Here is a 16,069-nt window from a genome sequence, read left to right as displayed (position 1 = left end):
GCTTAAACTTTTTGTCCAAACCACTAGCCTATCATACAGTTTCGATTTTAACCATGGAAGCTGCTGTCTTTGTTTAACATTTAAAACACAGATTTTCAGCCACAGAGAGAAAAGAAACAAATAAGAATTCAGAGGTGACTGGGTAGAAAGGAAGACCATTGCTTTCCAGTGCCTGTCGCAGCATGCAGCCCTCTTCTTCCTCTCCCTGTATTTTCTCTGTAGTCTGGTTTTGCATCTGTGTTGAGACAGACAAACCTCCACAGCACTGAGGCCCTGACATCACCCAGGCAATGGATCACTTACCCTTCACATGTTCAGGCCATGCTGTCAGCAGGCACAGATATTTTCCTCATCTAGAGAAATTAGTGTAGTATTTACATAGGAACATACATAGTCACCTATACATCAAGAGTCATTGGCAATTTTATAACTCATAAATTCAATCAACAAGAATTTGAGATTTTACATTTAGGATTTAGATAAAAATTATGTTAGATAAACTTATGGTTTACTCAAGAGATTTTCTAGCTCTGCCCCTCAGTCTGCATAAAAATATTTTTCCTCACAAATATGTAAGGAGTCGTCTCACTTGAGTCACATAGCTTTTTTCTCTGACTTTGTGAACTTCTGAAGCTTACCTGGCATTTATTATGTGTGATCATTACAAAGATAAGAGCCCTTCAGGGAATACCTAGGCTATGTATAAGGGGTGCTGTTGATTCATTATGTAGTGTTTCTTGAGTTGGTACTAAAGCAAAGTCATGCGATGAAACTGGATGCATGGTGATTGCTTTAAATGCTTCATGAAAGTGGTAAAACAGTTTGCCTGGTCATTTCTCACCATATTTCCCACAGTGCTATTTGTGCAAGTGGTAGAAGAATGTGTGCACTGGTCAAATTTCAGCTTAGGTTATTGCCCATTTCTCTCTGAGTCTCCCTTGAGTTTTAATTAAATAAGGTATTAGTTACCAACACTGTTGTGAGTTGTTTTTACAGTATGGCTTAAATTGTTCCTATGCATCTCTCCAGAGATGCTCTTTTTTCAGTAATGGGTTAAATGATCATGGCTCTACAGCCCTGAGAATGTGAAGTGAGACAGGATTGCTAATTATGATGTTTTATTGATTGACATTACAATAGTAACACTTCCTTTTCTTGTTTGTATAAACCGCATTATAGAATATGTTGCAGGACAAGTTTATATGAAAACAGAGTCTTACCTTGGGATATAGTTTCAGATACAACTTCTTTCTATAAGTCTGCACTCTTGAAAGGAAACTTATGTTTGCCATAGTTCCTAGGGATCTCAATTTAGATACTATGCTGATCTCCTTCAGTTGCACTGAACAAGAGGCAGCTCTTCCTGTGCTTGTGCTTTAAAGCAACCTGCACTAATCTTCATGCATTGTCCTTACTGGTCAGATTTAAACGTAAGACTTTTCTGCATAAATCCAGCCTTTTTTACAGCTTGCAGGCAAACTTTGGCTGCTTATCCTTGTGTAGGTGCTGCAGTATGGAAAGTTTATGTTTCATATATGCAGCTGACAGTCAAGGTTTTCAAGTCTTCTAATCTTTGGAAACATCTGACATTCTCTGCAGGTTGCAGAGAAGAGGAGGAGATTAAGTTTCCTGGCATTTTCTACGAATTTCAATTTTTCATTAAAAAAAGATAGGAAACCTTAAAGGTTAAATATTTTGTGATAGCTTTTGTTTGCTTTTTATTGCTGTTCTTAAACCAAGTAACTATGAACATGACCAGGGTGTAGAATGCAACAAAGACATTACTGACAGCCACATCCCCCACATCCTCTCGATGTGTTCATCCTAATGGACATCGAGTAGTAAAATGCGATGCAGTGGTTACAGAAATACTTTAAACACAAATTAAGTGGTCAAACTCACTAGCTCTGATAATTCTTTCAATATATTTTTGAGTTTCCTCATTTCAAAAGTGACTAAAAAAACCATACGTGGAGTCTGGAGAAAAATAGTGGTTGAACATCCATTAATCAAGCTTTTTTTTTTTTTTTCTTTCCGAAAGTCTTACTAATTTCACCTTCGGTAGCGATGACAGAACCACCAGCACATAGTAATAACCAGTATTTTGGAAATTAATATTTGATGACTTTCATGACCTTTTCTGTCTATTGTGATAACAAGGAAAACCTTTTGGCTTCAAGGATAAAATTCTGCCAAGCATTTACAGAAGTGCAGCAATCCAGCAAAGGAAACAGTAATCCTGCATGTTTGATGCTTAAAATACACCAGCAACCCCTAACCCTCTATTAGCTATCAAACGTAGCAAATAATTTATTTTTTTTTAATGTGTTTGTGTCACATTGGTTTCCACTGTTCTTGACATAGAAGAGATTTGGTGCTACGATTTTTCTCTAAGTATCTATATACATGTGTACATACAAATATATATAATTTCCCCTATTTATAAGAGAAACCTGAGAAAAAGAGGAAGTCTAAACAGAGTAGGATTAAGATAGTTTCCCCCCCCCCACTTACCACAATCTACAGCTTGTTAATAATCTTCCTATTGATAGTAAATGCAGCTCAGGCTCTGATGCATTTCAGATATAATATAAGTAAACATTTTTGCTCCTCGAGATTGGTGTAACTGGTCTCTTTACATTATAAGATTCTTGCAGCAACACATGCACCAAATACAGTGTGTTGGTTCAGAAATCCCTCTAGGAAAACCTTACACATTTTATGATATGTGGATGCCTAGTGCTAACAGAGAAATTCATTTGGATCTATTTTTGCTAGAAAGCCCCCTCTGCAAACAATGGCTCTTTAAATCATAGAGACTATCCACGTGAAATGGGCCAGTGGACATAAACTGATTTAAGGATTTTAAATTTAAAACAGGTTGGTAATCCCTAGTGGACGATGTGACTGTAAAAATGCAGTTTATCAGGCTGCCCCTCAAGTGTGTAGACAGTGCAAGCCAATCTGAGCCTGAAGGTCTAATATTGCCTCTTCTAGAAATAGAAAGCAATATCTATCTGCATTCATTTATGAAGGAAGAATCTACATCACATGAAAGGGAGTTTCATTTTCAGCTGTCGATTTCATAACAGACAGCAATGTTTTATCCATGTCAATAGAAAACTTCTAAAATTATTTCCAAGTTTAATAGCTATTAACTGTACTACCACGTTGTACATTTTTAAGGTAACTCATATGACCTCACATACCCTGTGTGTCCAGGCTGGCATCAAATAACCAGTGATTTCCTGAGCAGGTATGAGTTTTGTCTTGAGAGTTGCTCTGCCTGGGCCTCTCTTTCTTATTCAACTCTCATGCAAAGTGAGTGGCAGGGAGGTGCAGCCAAGCACATCATCCCTTGCCACCACTTGTAGTGACCCAGTAAGAGGCACTGGGTGCGTAGGAATTCAGGAATCCAGCTGAGTTTACAGTGACACCTGAAAAATTATGGCAAGAGAAGATGTGATTAATATATTAACTAGACCCAGCTGAAGAAGTAAAAACTGGGAATTTCAGTTGTAGGCAGTGTTATTGGGACACTAAACACCCCGTAAGTGCAAGAGTACATACATGGGCCGTGCAGGATTAGTACGTGGGTAACAAATGACTGAGAAGCAGAGTCAGAGAGCTGAGATGACAGGAGAACAAGGTAGGGGTGAGAGAACTTGGAGAATGGGACAAAAACTGGATACTGATTAAAAAAAAAAAAAAAAAAAAAGAGGGAACATGAAACAGAAACCTAGCTAAGAAGGAAGCCTCATGAACTTCAGGCTTTGGTAAGGCTGCTACAGCATCTAGACTGATCTCAGAGTCAACCTGGCCTTGCTGATAAAGAGACAGGACTTGGCATAAACATTACAGCATTGGAGCACCAAGAGCAAGGCAGCTCAGGGAAGGGTAGACAGGCCAGGAGTTGAGCACAATCCTGACACAGGCAGTACAATCACTGACAAAGTGCCATCATACAGTACCTGAATACAGCAGGTTGAGCTAGGTGCTAGTAATGGAATCCATCAACAGTCCCCCATCATGGCAAGGGGCCAGAACAGGATCTATCAGAGGACTGCAGCCAGCAGTAGAAGACGGGATTGGAGACACTGCTATAAGTACACCCTACATCCATCAAGGACACAAAGGTAGGAACCAACACTCATACAACAGGTGAATGCCATCGGCTGAGCTTAAATGAGCTCCTGAGGCCTCGGGAAGGTGGGACCCAGGTGAATCTGCTTGGGGCCATTAGTGGCCTGACAAGAAAAAATGGTCTGTGTGTCAGGTGCTGGGAAGGGAGATGAGACTCTAGAGAGATGGAAATGGCTAGAAGCTGGATTAGGAGTGAGAAAAGTTAGATCTAAGACTGTGGACTGGCTCTGGTTGGACACAGGCAACAGACGTGCAAGAGGTTCAGTGGGAAGGTACAGGTAAATCAGGGAAGAGACTTTGAAATATTTAATAAATGAGATGTTCTGTCTTCTTCCCTTCAGTAACTGGAGTTAGTTCCATGACACTGAGGCCATTCCGGCATTTTAAAGGTGCTGTAATAACTCTCCAAAACAGAAAGAGCCTCCACTGTTAGAGGATCTTCTTATACCAACACTGATAAGCCAATTGCCTTTGATGTCTCATATACACAAAACGACATTTTGATACAATAGTTTCATCTGCATTATCATTTCTGCCAGCATGGATACTTTGTTAGAAATCTGAGGTCATGGCATTTCTAACTAGCATAGCTATATTCCTGAAGTGTAAACAAGGTGTGAATCTCTCCATTATTCAGATACCAACAAATGCCTACATGTAACATCACATATACAGCACTGGGAATCCAAAGATGAGATTAAAGCTTCCTTACAGAACAAGCAAATAAAGCCTATGCAGACAACAAAATTCTGACTTTTTTAAGGTAATACTAAACAGGATTTTTCTGTATCCACCATTAAAAATACACTATAGGGTGCTTTACAAGTGCAATTCTCCAGAGTAAAGGTATGTGACAGTTTATATGCACAGGTTCACTTGAGTTTTTTCAAGTTTTACAAAAATCTCCCCGCAGATGACAGGCTAACCAAAATTTTTATTATTTTTTTTTTTTTTTTTAAAAAAAAAGAAACTAAAGGGACCATGTTGACTCTGACAGTTATCTGAGAAAGATTAGTTATTCTGCGGAGGTGACGGCACCATGGTATAAATTGCTCAGTTTTCATTAAGCTGCCTTCAGTACAGGGAGAAGCTCTGCTAGAGGATGGGATTCAGTGAGAGCCAATGTACTTGCAGGTAACTGCCACTAATAACAAGATAGCTCTTTTCTAGGAAGTTCAAGTATTGCTATACTACTTTGCAAATGAAAGATGGACAACCTTAAAACACAGGCAGGATATAGTTATATCAGCTGCTTTCCTGAGAGATGAAACATTTTATTTTGGTGTCATTTACAAGTATAAAACACTCTGGTCTATTTTTATTTACATAAATTGAGAATTCGGCTTGAGGTCAGAGAAGTTTATTTTATTGCTGTCTTTCAAGTATACACTGCTCACTTCAACTGGTTTTGCAGCTTAACAACAGCAGACAAAATTTACCTTTATTTTGCGGAGTCAACTGGAAATCCCACCACTGAATTCCATGATTTGTTCACTTGGGAAAACATTACAATAATATATTAATTACATGAGAAAATGAATCTACAGACCAAAAGCATAAAAATAAAAAGGACATTTTAGGCTTCATGGGAGTTGACAACTCTTTATTATAAGAACGGAACATTGCAACAAGGTGTTGGATTGTTTATTTAAACTAATGTTTGCATAACTTTTCAGTGGTTTGAATTAATATTTATAACATTTGAGACAAAAGAAATAATAAGGGAAAACAATATCCCTCCTCTTTTTTTTTTTTTAACATGCCTGTGTGGCAAGAATGCTGGCAGTTTGACATAGGTGGTACCATATATATACACTTAGGAAAACATGCTTGCTGTGGGTGTACAAAAATAAAATTTATTTGTTAAATTACACATAAATATAAGGTACAAATGTATTTTTAAAATACAGATAAAGATAATCACACTTGCATTGTGTACATATGAAAATACAGTATTTTAATATTCAACATACACAGACACATTTATGATAAATGCAACTAATTGGCAATGCCAGTTCTTCTCAGTCTGTTTTTTGTTCTCTTTTTTTTTTTTTTCTTTCCAGTTTTCCATAAACGTGGAAAAATAGGCTTTTGAAACAATTAGTTCTGCCGGACGTCTTGCAACAGCTTGTTAATCTCTGCCACCAGCTCACTGGCATCCATGAGTTCGTGTTTACCATCACTCAGGTGGTTGAGCACATTGTCAAAATCATCTTCTTCGTAATTCTCTGGGATTTCCTCCATGGCTGGCAGCCACTTAGAGGATGGCTGTGCGCTCGAGTGAGTCCCCAGAGCGGACCCGTTGCTGGCAGGATTTTGGAAATGTGTGCTGGCTGCCCAGGCTGCCACCCCCTGTGGATAATTCACAGTCTTAGCTGGTAAATGTCCTTTCCTGCGCTCCAGCGAGTTAGAGCGATCCATTTCATTGCACTCCGTGTAGGCATCCAGCGAGGGAGGCAGCAGGCGCTGGAAGACGCTGCTCATTTCGGAGAGGAGAGAGGAGGTGCAGGTGTCCCCAGACTCCTCCTCGCTCTGGCAGTCTTTACCAAACGTTGAAAAGCTCTTCTTCTTCTCGCTGACGTCTGCAGGCTGTGGGTCTTCCTCTACGCCCTGCTGCTGCTGCAGCTGCTGCTGTGGCGACTGGAACTCCTCCCCAGGGATGAACATGTTACTCCTGTAATCAGAGGAGGGAGATGGCAATGGTGGCATCCAGCACTGGTCTGAGTGGCCCAGAACTCTACACTCCTCCGTGCACAGCCGCATCGCTGCAAGAGAGAAAAGAGGAGAGTGAGCGTCTTCCTTCTGCTGCAATTACCGCTTACATTCACAGGGACTAACACACAAGGACTGAATGTCTCCAAAGATGTTCAGATCTGGCGTTTGGATTCTTGTTCTGTGTGCATGAAGATGGCAAATGCAAGTGGTCCAGATCTAAACATACTTCCGTTTCTGAACTGTCTTATAACAGGAGAACGATAAATGAACAACATGTAAGACAGCAATGCCATCTCTTAAACGAGGGTTGAAGATAAACATGTAAATCCCACGTGGGACTTAAAGATATTTGTTCCCTTTGTACAGTGCTATTTCATTTAAACAAAACAAACAAAAAAAGGTGTTTCTACCTCTAAGCTTTTACTTAATTTTTAGTGAAATCTTCCACATGCAATTAGAGAAGCATATCAGAGTAAGAACATGGCAATAGATGGACAGAGGACAGAAAGGAGAACAAAACTGTACAGAAGGATCTCCCTCTTCAATAACACATCTTCTCTTGATCTGACAGTGAGGTGTACTTCGAATACTAGGTGATCCACTGCCATCTTAACTTTTTAACTGGGTCAGTTAAATTTTAATCCAGTATCAGCATACCCAGGGCTTAATTCACACCCTGTGTGACTCCAGTGCTTATACTGGAGCGACTCTGAGGAGCACCTGCAGCTCTGTAGCTCGGGGTGCTGGACCACACTGGCTCAGGTATTGGCACAAGGGGGGCTCTAACACTTAAGGTGGGCATCCAGGCCAGTGAGGAGGGCTATTTGGCGGGACTGCAAAGAGGAATGTGCCAGGAGAGAGCTCAAATTTTCCTCTCCAAACGGAAACCAAATCTGTGGGACACAAAGCTTCAGCATGGGCTGGGTGCTGCCTGGGTGCCTGGCAAACCTGTTGGAAAAGACGTAGGTGCTGCAGAGGCCACTGTCTTGAATTTGAATCACATACTTCAAAGAGAAGTTTTCAGAAATGCCAGACTGTTAGCATTACACATATTTTGACCACAATAAAATTTTGCCCTAATCCTCTACCAATTAATGGTTAGATTATCACATGCAGAACAGAGTTTCTTTTTCTTTCTCTCTTTGTATACTGAATACATGAGAAATGCCACTTCTGAAACGAAACGTTTGCAGTCATGGCCTGTAAGTTTTCCTCTCTTTCTCATCACATTTTCCATCTGACTCTGGATCCATTCCGTTTATCAAAAACACATTTTGCAATGGTGTAAGTGAACTGAACAGAGTATTTCAGCTTAGAACACACCAGTTATTGATAAAGTCCTACTCTGATGGTGTCAGCATTATTTATCTCCGTGCTTTACACAGACCATCACGTCTGCTTTCCTAGTGCCCTTTCCATTCCTCTGAGTATAAACTCTCTCTGTGTGTTACATGTGAGAGCATGAATTTCTTCAAGAGTACAGGTTTAGGCTACAGGCTGGATATTGCACAAGCTATTGCAAATGGCCTGCTGATCGGTGAGCTTCAAACAAAACAAAAGCAACCTAGGAAATATCAGTGCTTGAAGCCTTGATATGACTGAAATGCCTTGAAGTGCTTTGTTCCCATGTATGAAAAGCACATGTGTGCTGTTGTGCAGGAAATGCCTAAGAGTTAGAAATGAGAGAAGATATTTAAGTGATCCGTGGGGTCTGAATCAGCTCTCAGTCCTCACCCAGAAGGTGAGGATTACTGTTCTAATTAAGAAGGTTCCTGTAATTTAATGGTAGACTTTCAATGGTCTAGCATTTCATTAAAAGTGAGGATTGTCTCATTGTGAGTTTTGTAACTCAGGATTAGTTTTCATATAAAATAATCAATTCTGACATTCTTGAAAATAAGATTAAAAGATACTCCAAGGAAATGGAATTGTGTCACAGTCCGTCCTTAAATCGGCAATAAATAAACAAAAACCAGATACACAACAGTTTTGGTTTTGTTTGGTTTTTTTTTTGTTGTTTTTGTTTGTTTGTTTGTTTCCCCCAGAACTTAGGGCTTATTGGTGAAGATTTAAAAAGAGAAAGAGAAATAAACTGGTCTTTCAAGGACAGTTCTTGAACTTTCTAATCACATCATTTTTGAAGTTTTGGTAGATTGGCTCCATTCCTTTCCAGTTCCACCTTAAAGGAACAAACTGCAAGGACTTTTCCCACAGCATTTTGCCTGTCTCCAGACTGACAATGCAGAAACCTTTCAAAATGAAGAACAGGAAAAACTCCAGGAAGTTTTTCCTTTCCTCTTTTTTTGTTTGAATTGCAGACCCATTCAGGTCTCATCTGGAGGGGTTCAGCATACTTAGCTGATGGACTAATACCACACATGGCAGCAAATGGACATCTGGGTGAGACTAAATGCCCGTCTTGATAGCCCAACCCAGTTCTGTCTGTACTCAGCAGGACTTTTTCTTACTCTGAATGCAATTAGTGTTGGGCGAAGGCCGGGCACTTTTGGAAATCCAACCCTTTGGCTCCCTGTTTAGAGACTGAATTGCGAGAGCTGAAAATGAGCCATGGGCATTTTGGCTAGCCATGAGGGTAACCACTCCTGCTGCCCGCTAGGAAGAGGACAGCTATTCCCTGGCAGCATCGGGGACAGATGCCGGAGCAAACACCATGGCTGCTGAAGTTCCCCTGGCAACTGAGAGCTCCAGCGGATCTCTCCCTGCGTCCTTACTAACTACAGGAGAGAATGAGACAAGTCTCATGCTAGATGGCAGAGGAATAAATAGTAGGATCTGGGGGAGATGAGGATAAAAAAAATAGCTAAGGGCTCCAGACTTAGGTTAAAGATTCTGAAAAAAATAGTAACTTTTCAAGGTCTCTGGTTCTGAAACATTGGGTATGTAAGACTAGGCTGAGGAGATAGCTGAATGCCTGAGTAAGTGATAAAAAACCTAGTCTCAAGAAAAAAAACTTAAGAAAATATTAAAGTTCATATGTGTAAGAAGACCAAATTATAAACTTTTAGGGTTTACTCCTGTCTAGTATAAGAGCATATTTCTTGGAGTAAAACGCATGGAGGTCAGGTGCGATTCCCCGCACTGGTGTTGCCTGTGCGGGCAGAGGGAAGAGCTGCAGCTCTGGGCAACACCTGGGGAAGGAACATGTGCTGCACCACCTCAGAAAGCAATATGTTCCTCTGTATAAAATTATTTTACTAAGCGTTTAAAGCTTACACTCTTGGTGTAAATTTAGACCACACTGAAATTATCCGGCCCTGTCAGCTACACAGAGAAAACAAAATATGAGCTGAAATAAGTACTAGATGTAGCGCACAACCAGTGGCTGCATAATTATTAAAGTAATTCCGACCTCTGTCCGTGAATTATATTTCTTAACATCTTTCTTCTAGAAATTAGGGTTGGAAGATTCAAAATCTGGGGCACATTTAGATTCTTCCCTTGCCACTCAAGTTCCTTTTTCAGTGGGAAAAAATATACTTTTGTTTCTTGTACATCCATATTTCTAGAACACCTTCACAGTCCACTTCTGAACTCCAGAAGTTTGTATCCTATGGATCAAACCCACTGTGGAAAATCTATCTCCTAAATTACAGTTCAGTGTATTTTTAACAAACCATAACGACCTGGCTTTGCAAAAACATCCACCCAGTCATTAAAAGTCTAAGGACAGACTGTGCTTTTGTGGAGAAGTTTGGAGCCAGCTCATGATGATGTGAATAACAGAAAAAGCAGGCATTGCTCTGGGCCAATTTTCAGTTGTTTCATTTTACTAGATAGGTGAAGGCTTCAGCTCAATGTTTGTCATGAAGCAGAGTAAAAAGGAAGGAAACACAACAGTTGAAAGCTAAAGAATTTTTGCTTTCTTAGTAGTAGCTTTATCAAAGTGACAGCCAGGCAGCTCTGTAAATAAACTGTTCAGTTTCCATTGTGCTCTTACCTGCAGGAATTCTCCCATCTGTAAGGAAAAGGTCACTGAATCCTTCTCCAAGAAGTCTGTCAATTGGAGACTCTCTACCCAAATCATAATCACTGTCTCCAGCTTCGCTATCACCCCGGCCACTGTCTTTCAAGCTGAATTTATCCATATCTTGTAGGGCATATCTGCAAAGAGAATTGTGGTAATGGTGAAATTAAATTATGGTGTTATATTCCACTTTTTGATTCAAAATACATGTCTGTATTTTCTGAGACATGTACAAGCATATGTAGCAGAACAGTCCAGATCCTTACCTGTAGCTTCTGGAATACTTGTTTCCTCGAAAACTTGGCCTTGGTTGATACTGGCCCTGGTGAAGCATTGAGAGAAGTTGAGAAACCTGCTAAAGAAAAGATGAAAAGACTGATTCCTTGAAATGAAAGCTCAAATCCCTAGTTGTAAAGCCACTAATTGCCTTTTGTGTTCCTTTTTTTTTCTTTGAAGTTTACGTAAATCAAATTCCTACATATATGTAATGCAGTACAACACACTATGTTTTATTACAGTGCATGCCACAGGAAACATCTGAAGACCTTGTACAATGAGGAAATGCATTGCTGTTCATTAGCCTCTGAACTCATAATAATTAATTCGTTAACAAGTAAACCAAGCAATTAGACAGAGGAGTTTCGTTTTAACAGATAAGAATCAACCCATTACCATTCCAGGATCCGAATTCAAAAGAAAATTTCATTGAACTACATGTAAAGAGTTACGAGGACACAGCTCTTCGTACCAAAGTTTGACATTAGTGTGTGCATATATCAGGTACACTACGATCATACATTGCTACAACAGCTGTACTTCAACTGTGTCAGTGTTTAACCTCTTAGTTCTCCATTCCCATTAACGAAAGAATTCCCTGCATCATTTCCCTATATAAGTATGCTGGCACTCTTTCTTAAACGGGGCTATACAGAAGGGTAGGGAAGGCAAGGAGGAAAGAAAGCTCAGTAAACCAGAGCAGAATACTGTCTATGTTAACGCTCCATTGTTTTGACCTTACACGGAAGAACTGAGAAATAATTCTGTTAATAATAGATTTAATCCTGTTCCCCATGGTAATGCATTCAGTTGGTACTGGAGTAAAACCGCAAAGCTGTGACATCTGAAGAGAAATCCATAACATGTTCTCAGTGGGCACTGATCCAATCACCCCATGCTCTCAGTGAGCATGTGAGTGAATGGATGTGGAAAACAAGGTATGGACCTTACCTCAACAGCCGGAGTAGCATGGGTGAGCTCCAGGGAGAAGTTTTCGGGCACGTGGTTAGAGGATATGGTCACCAGGCTGTTCAGCGATTGGTGGCTGTGGTGGCTCTGTCGGCTGCTCATCTGTCCCCTTTCCAGGGTTGGAGATGATGATGGAGAAGCTCTGTGGTGAGATCTGATGGGTAAAGTGCCATTAATGGTTGGCACTAATGTAATGTCCCCTTTGTGGATCTGTCTTGAGGGACGTTTTGGGTGGTGCTGGTAGGTCGATTCTGCCACACGACAGTTGTAGGACCTGTTGTCCTTTTTCTCTCGATTACATCTCGTAGCAAAGATAACCATAATGACCAACAACACGGCACATATTGATCCTAAAGATATAATCGTTATCATGGAGACATCCAGGGAGGGTTGGCTTACCAAAGTAGCTTCTGTGCTTGAAAATGAATAAACATACTCAAAAATGGTACATTTCAGAAGTGCTTTAGTACTAAGCTGAGGACTGCCTTTATCCTGGACTATCACAAAAAACTCCCATTGTTTTGCTGGAACTGATTCAACGCTCACATTGATAGAGATGTCACAAGTTTTGGGATCCATCACAAAGATGCTGTTTTCCTTGTCAGCTGAAATGTAGCAGCTGAGTTCAGAGTTCATACCAGAGTCTCTATCTGTAGCCCTTATCCTGGTGACAAGAAAGCCGATTCCAGCATCTTTAGGGATTGAGATTTCTGCTGTGCTGTTGCGTAGTGCTGGCCCCACGATGACAGGAGCATTGTCGTTTTCATCAATGATGGTTAGTACAACCGTGGTATTGCTAACAAGCTGCTGACTCCCTCCATCCCTTGCTTGAACCATAAAGGCAATTTGATTTACTTCTTCATGATCAAAGGTTCGCAGGGCATAGATTGCCCCGTTGGACGGATCAATGGTCACGTAGGTGGTTATAGAACTTCCCAAAATATAGCTCTCCAAAATAGTGTAGGTCACCTGCCCGTTGTCACCTAGATCTGGGTCTGTGGCTGTGACTGATGTGATGTATGCTCCTGGAGAGTTATTTTCTAAGATAACAACTTCGTATCTGTTTGTCTGGAAGCGGGGTGGGTTGTCATTTTCATCACTGATTTGGACAGTAAAGTGTTTCACTGTGGAGAGACTCGGCGTTCCCTTGTCCTCCGCTATTACAGTCAAGCTGTATTCAGATCTCTTTTCCCTATCTAGAGTGGCATTAGTCAAGATTAAGTAGTTATTTTCATAAGTCTTTTGAAGTTTAAAGTGGCCATGTCCATGGAGCTTGCAAACTATCTCTCCATTCACACCGGAGTCCTTGTCTTGCACTCTGACCAAAGCAACAAAAGTGTCCAGGGGTGACCCTTCAGAAATGTAAGCTACCTCTTCTTTCTCCGGGGACATCAGGTTTAAGTTAATTTCCGGTCTATTGTCATTCACATCCACAATTTTAATTATAATTTTGCAGTGAGCTGGAATAGAATTTGGCCCCAAATCTTGAGCTTGAGCATCAATTTCATAGGATTTGGTTACTTCATAGTCCACTTGCTTCAGCAGGGTCAGATGCCCCTTTTCTGAATCTATCTTAAAAGTCTCTATAATTTTGGAAGACACATGACTACTAAAAGAGTACACGACTTTCCCATTAGCGCCCTCATCTGGATCAGTAGCATTGAGGTCTATGAGCAAAGTCCCAATCGGTGAATTTTCTAGGAGCTGAATTATATATGACTGTTGCTCAAAAACAGGGCTGTTGTCATTGGAATCAGAAATGCTTATTTTCAGGATGGATGATCCAGACCTCTGAGGCACTCCTTTATCTGAAGCAGTGAGTTGGAGTTCGTAACTTGACTTCAACTCCCGGTCCAGTTCTCTAACCACAATGAGCTCTGCATACTTAGCACCATCAGTCCTGGTTCGCACCTCAATACTAAAAAAATCATTTGCAGAGAGGGAGTAAGTGTGAAGGGAGTTGTCCCCCACATCTGGATCAAAAGCACTGTCCAAAGGGATCCGGGTTCCTACAGCTGCACTCTCGGATATTTCGATAGGGATAAGTGCTCTGGAAAACTGGGGAGAGTTGTCATTAATATCCAGCACTTCAACTTCAACGTGGAAAAGCTGCAGATGTTCAGTGGGCAGAGTGATCACATCAAACTCTATGGAGCAGTTTAAGTTTTTCTGGCAGAGTTGTTCCCGGTCAATTTTAGCTCCTATGCTGATTTCCCCATTATCCTCACGGACCACAAGCAAGGGAGAATTCCCCCTCTGCATGGCTCGAAAACGAACCGAGGACGGGTTAGGCATTTTTAATAAAACATCAGCTACATCCTCCGATAGTCTCGCAATTACCGACCCAACTCTCTGCTCCTCATAAATCCTGTATTTCAAATTCTTGCCCAGCACAGCCTTATTGAAAGATATTATCATCAGTGCAAAAATGAATATAAAGTGCATTTTACTGCCGATTCGGTGCATTTGTAAGGTTTTGCAATTCATTTCTCCAAGCAAGTTAAAAAGCAATTATCTCGACTTCCTTCGGTACCTCAAACCCAGCGCACATCTGGTCTTTTATAAAACTTGAAAACGTCTTTTCTAGTCAGCCAAGTATTAATATCTTAACAGATCAGAAAACTTTTGTTTGCCTTTTTTTTTTTTTTTTCATACACACCGTGCCAGGACATCCAGATACAATCTGTACGCGGTCCGCCCTTCCTCATTTGACTCCCCGCTCTTCTTCCAGGATGAAATCGCCCAGGGCAGCGTGCTCCTCTCCCCCAGCCAGCATCCAGGGAACCCGGGGCGAGAAGATGCGGGGCGGGGGCGCTCGGGGATCCGTAGCCTCCCGCCGAGCTCCGTTCCTCCCTCTCTCCCTGCTCGGCGGCAGACTGAACACCCGCGCTCGCCAGCTCCAGCCTAAAACCTCCGCAACTTCGCTCCAACTCGGCAGACAAAGCTCTCGCCCGCCATGTGCCCGGCCCCGTTCCAGCCAATCAGGCCGCCCGCCCCGCCGGGGCCGGCAGCGCCACCGCCCCCCGCCCTGCGCGCCCGCCCGGGCGGGGTGAGGGGCGAGCGGGGGGCGGCCCCGCCGGCAGCGCTCGCCCGGCGCCGCCGAAGAGGAGGGGGAAGCTGGGAGGGGGAAGGTGGAGGGAAGCGGGGACGGAGGGAGGGGGGGAGAAATTACTAAAAGGCAAGTTTAAATCAACTTCTTGCCCCTTCCGCCCCTGCATTTTAAGAGCAGTTTCAACCCGGTTTTGTGATTTTAATTCCTCCCTTTCCTTGCCACGAAAAATGCGATCGCGCTCCTCATTTACATGCTCTGAGGTTCCCTTGTTTAACTAACTGGGATCTTTTTAGTGCGTTTGCTTAGTAAAGGAGCTGAGGTTGACGTGTCTGTGACCGTGCCTTCTTGCTGCTTATTTACCTATTACCTGCGTTTTCCCAACATCTGTGCTCCTTACGTGGAGCACAGAGAGATCTCCTTCGTGCCTTGAAATCTCTCCCTCCTCCTGTCCAAGGCAGTAACGTTTTGCCCTCTCCTCTCCATCCCTTGGCTTCCCTTTTGCAGCATTTCTGTCCCCAGCACAACTGCATTTGCCTGAGCTGGGTTCTGTATGTGCGTGTAGGCAATCGTCTCCGCGTGTTTCTGGTGCTTATTTTTACTTGCTGTTCCAGTGATTCTTCAGAAGGTCTTTTTCATTCTAGTTGAAAAACGACTTCATGCTTCACCATGACAATTAGTGCTAAGTACACCTTCTACATGCCAAGTGTTTTAAAGGAAAAGAAGCCACCAGATAGACTAAGTGTTTGGAAGATGACCGTTTCCTTGCCTCTCTGCTTTTGCTGAAAACTGTTTTCACATTTACCCTACAAAACATTTACCGCCCCCTCCCTCCCCCCCCAAAAAAAAAATCTTCTCTAGTTTGTGTACACCACAAACGCTACAGACTGTTCTGTGAGCTTTGTGCTGCATCCAGCTCACAGAAGCTGGTA

The 16,069-nt window shown here is 41.8% G+C and overlaps 1 protein-coding gene across 2 annotated transcripts; it reads right to left on the bottom strand.

Moving 5' to 3' along the window:
- Positions 1–5,729: 5,729 nt before the first annotated feature.
- PCDH18 (protocadherin 18) lies at positions 5,730–15,090 on the bottom strand. Of its 2 annotated transcripts, none has more exons than XM_065836516.2 (4): positions 12,071–15,090; positions 11,110–11,198; positions 10,817–10,980; positions 5,730–6,908 (listed from the first exon to the last, which is right to left on the bottom strand). In XM_065836516.2, exons 1-4 carry the CDS (start codon positions 14,573–14,575, stop codon positions 6,244–6,246), a joined length of 3,423 nt encoding a protein of 1,140 aa, XP_065692588.2. In that variant the 5' UTR covers positions 14,576–15,090; the 3' UTR covers positions 5,730–6,243. The 2 variants fall into 2 exon arrangements, with proteins under 2 accessions (XP_065692588.2, XP_065692589.2); XM_065836517.2 differs by having other exon boundaries at positions 11,110–11,195.
- Positions 15,091–16,069: the final 979 nt, after the last annotated feature.

This window comes from Patagioenas fasciata, chromosome 4 (assembly GCF_037038585.1).
Source record: "Patagioenas fasciata isolate bPatFas1 chromosome 4, bPatFas1.hap1, whole genome shotgun sequence".
NCBI lineage: Eukaryota > Metazoa > Chordata > Aves > Columbiformes > Columbidae > Patagioenas > Patagioenas fasciata.
Note: the sequence above shows the minus strand (reverse complement) of the source record. Positions and strands in the feature narration are given on the sequence as shown.

Coding starts and splice junctions, on each gene's coding strand:
- PCDH18 (XM_065836516.2), bottom strand. CDS start 14,575: ATGAATTGCAAAACCTTACAAATGCACCGAATCGGCAGTAAAATGCAC. Junction 11,199..12,070: donor ATGCTACTCCGGCTGTTGAG/GTAAGGTCCATA, acceptor TCTTTTCTTTAG/CAGGTTTCTCAACTTCTCTC. Junction 10,981..11,109: donor AAGTATTCCAGAAGCTACAG/GTAAGGATCTGG, acceptor TTCTCTTTGCAG/ATATGCCCTACAAGATATGG.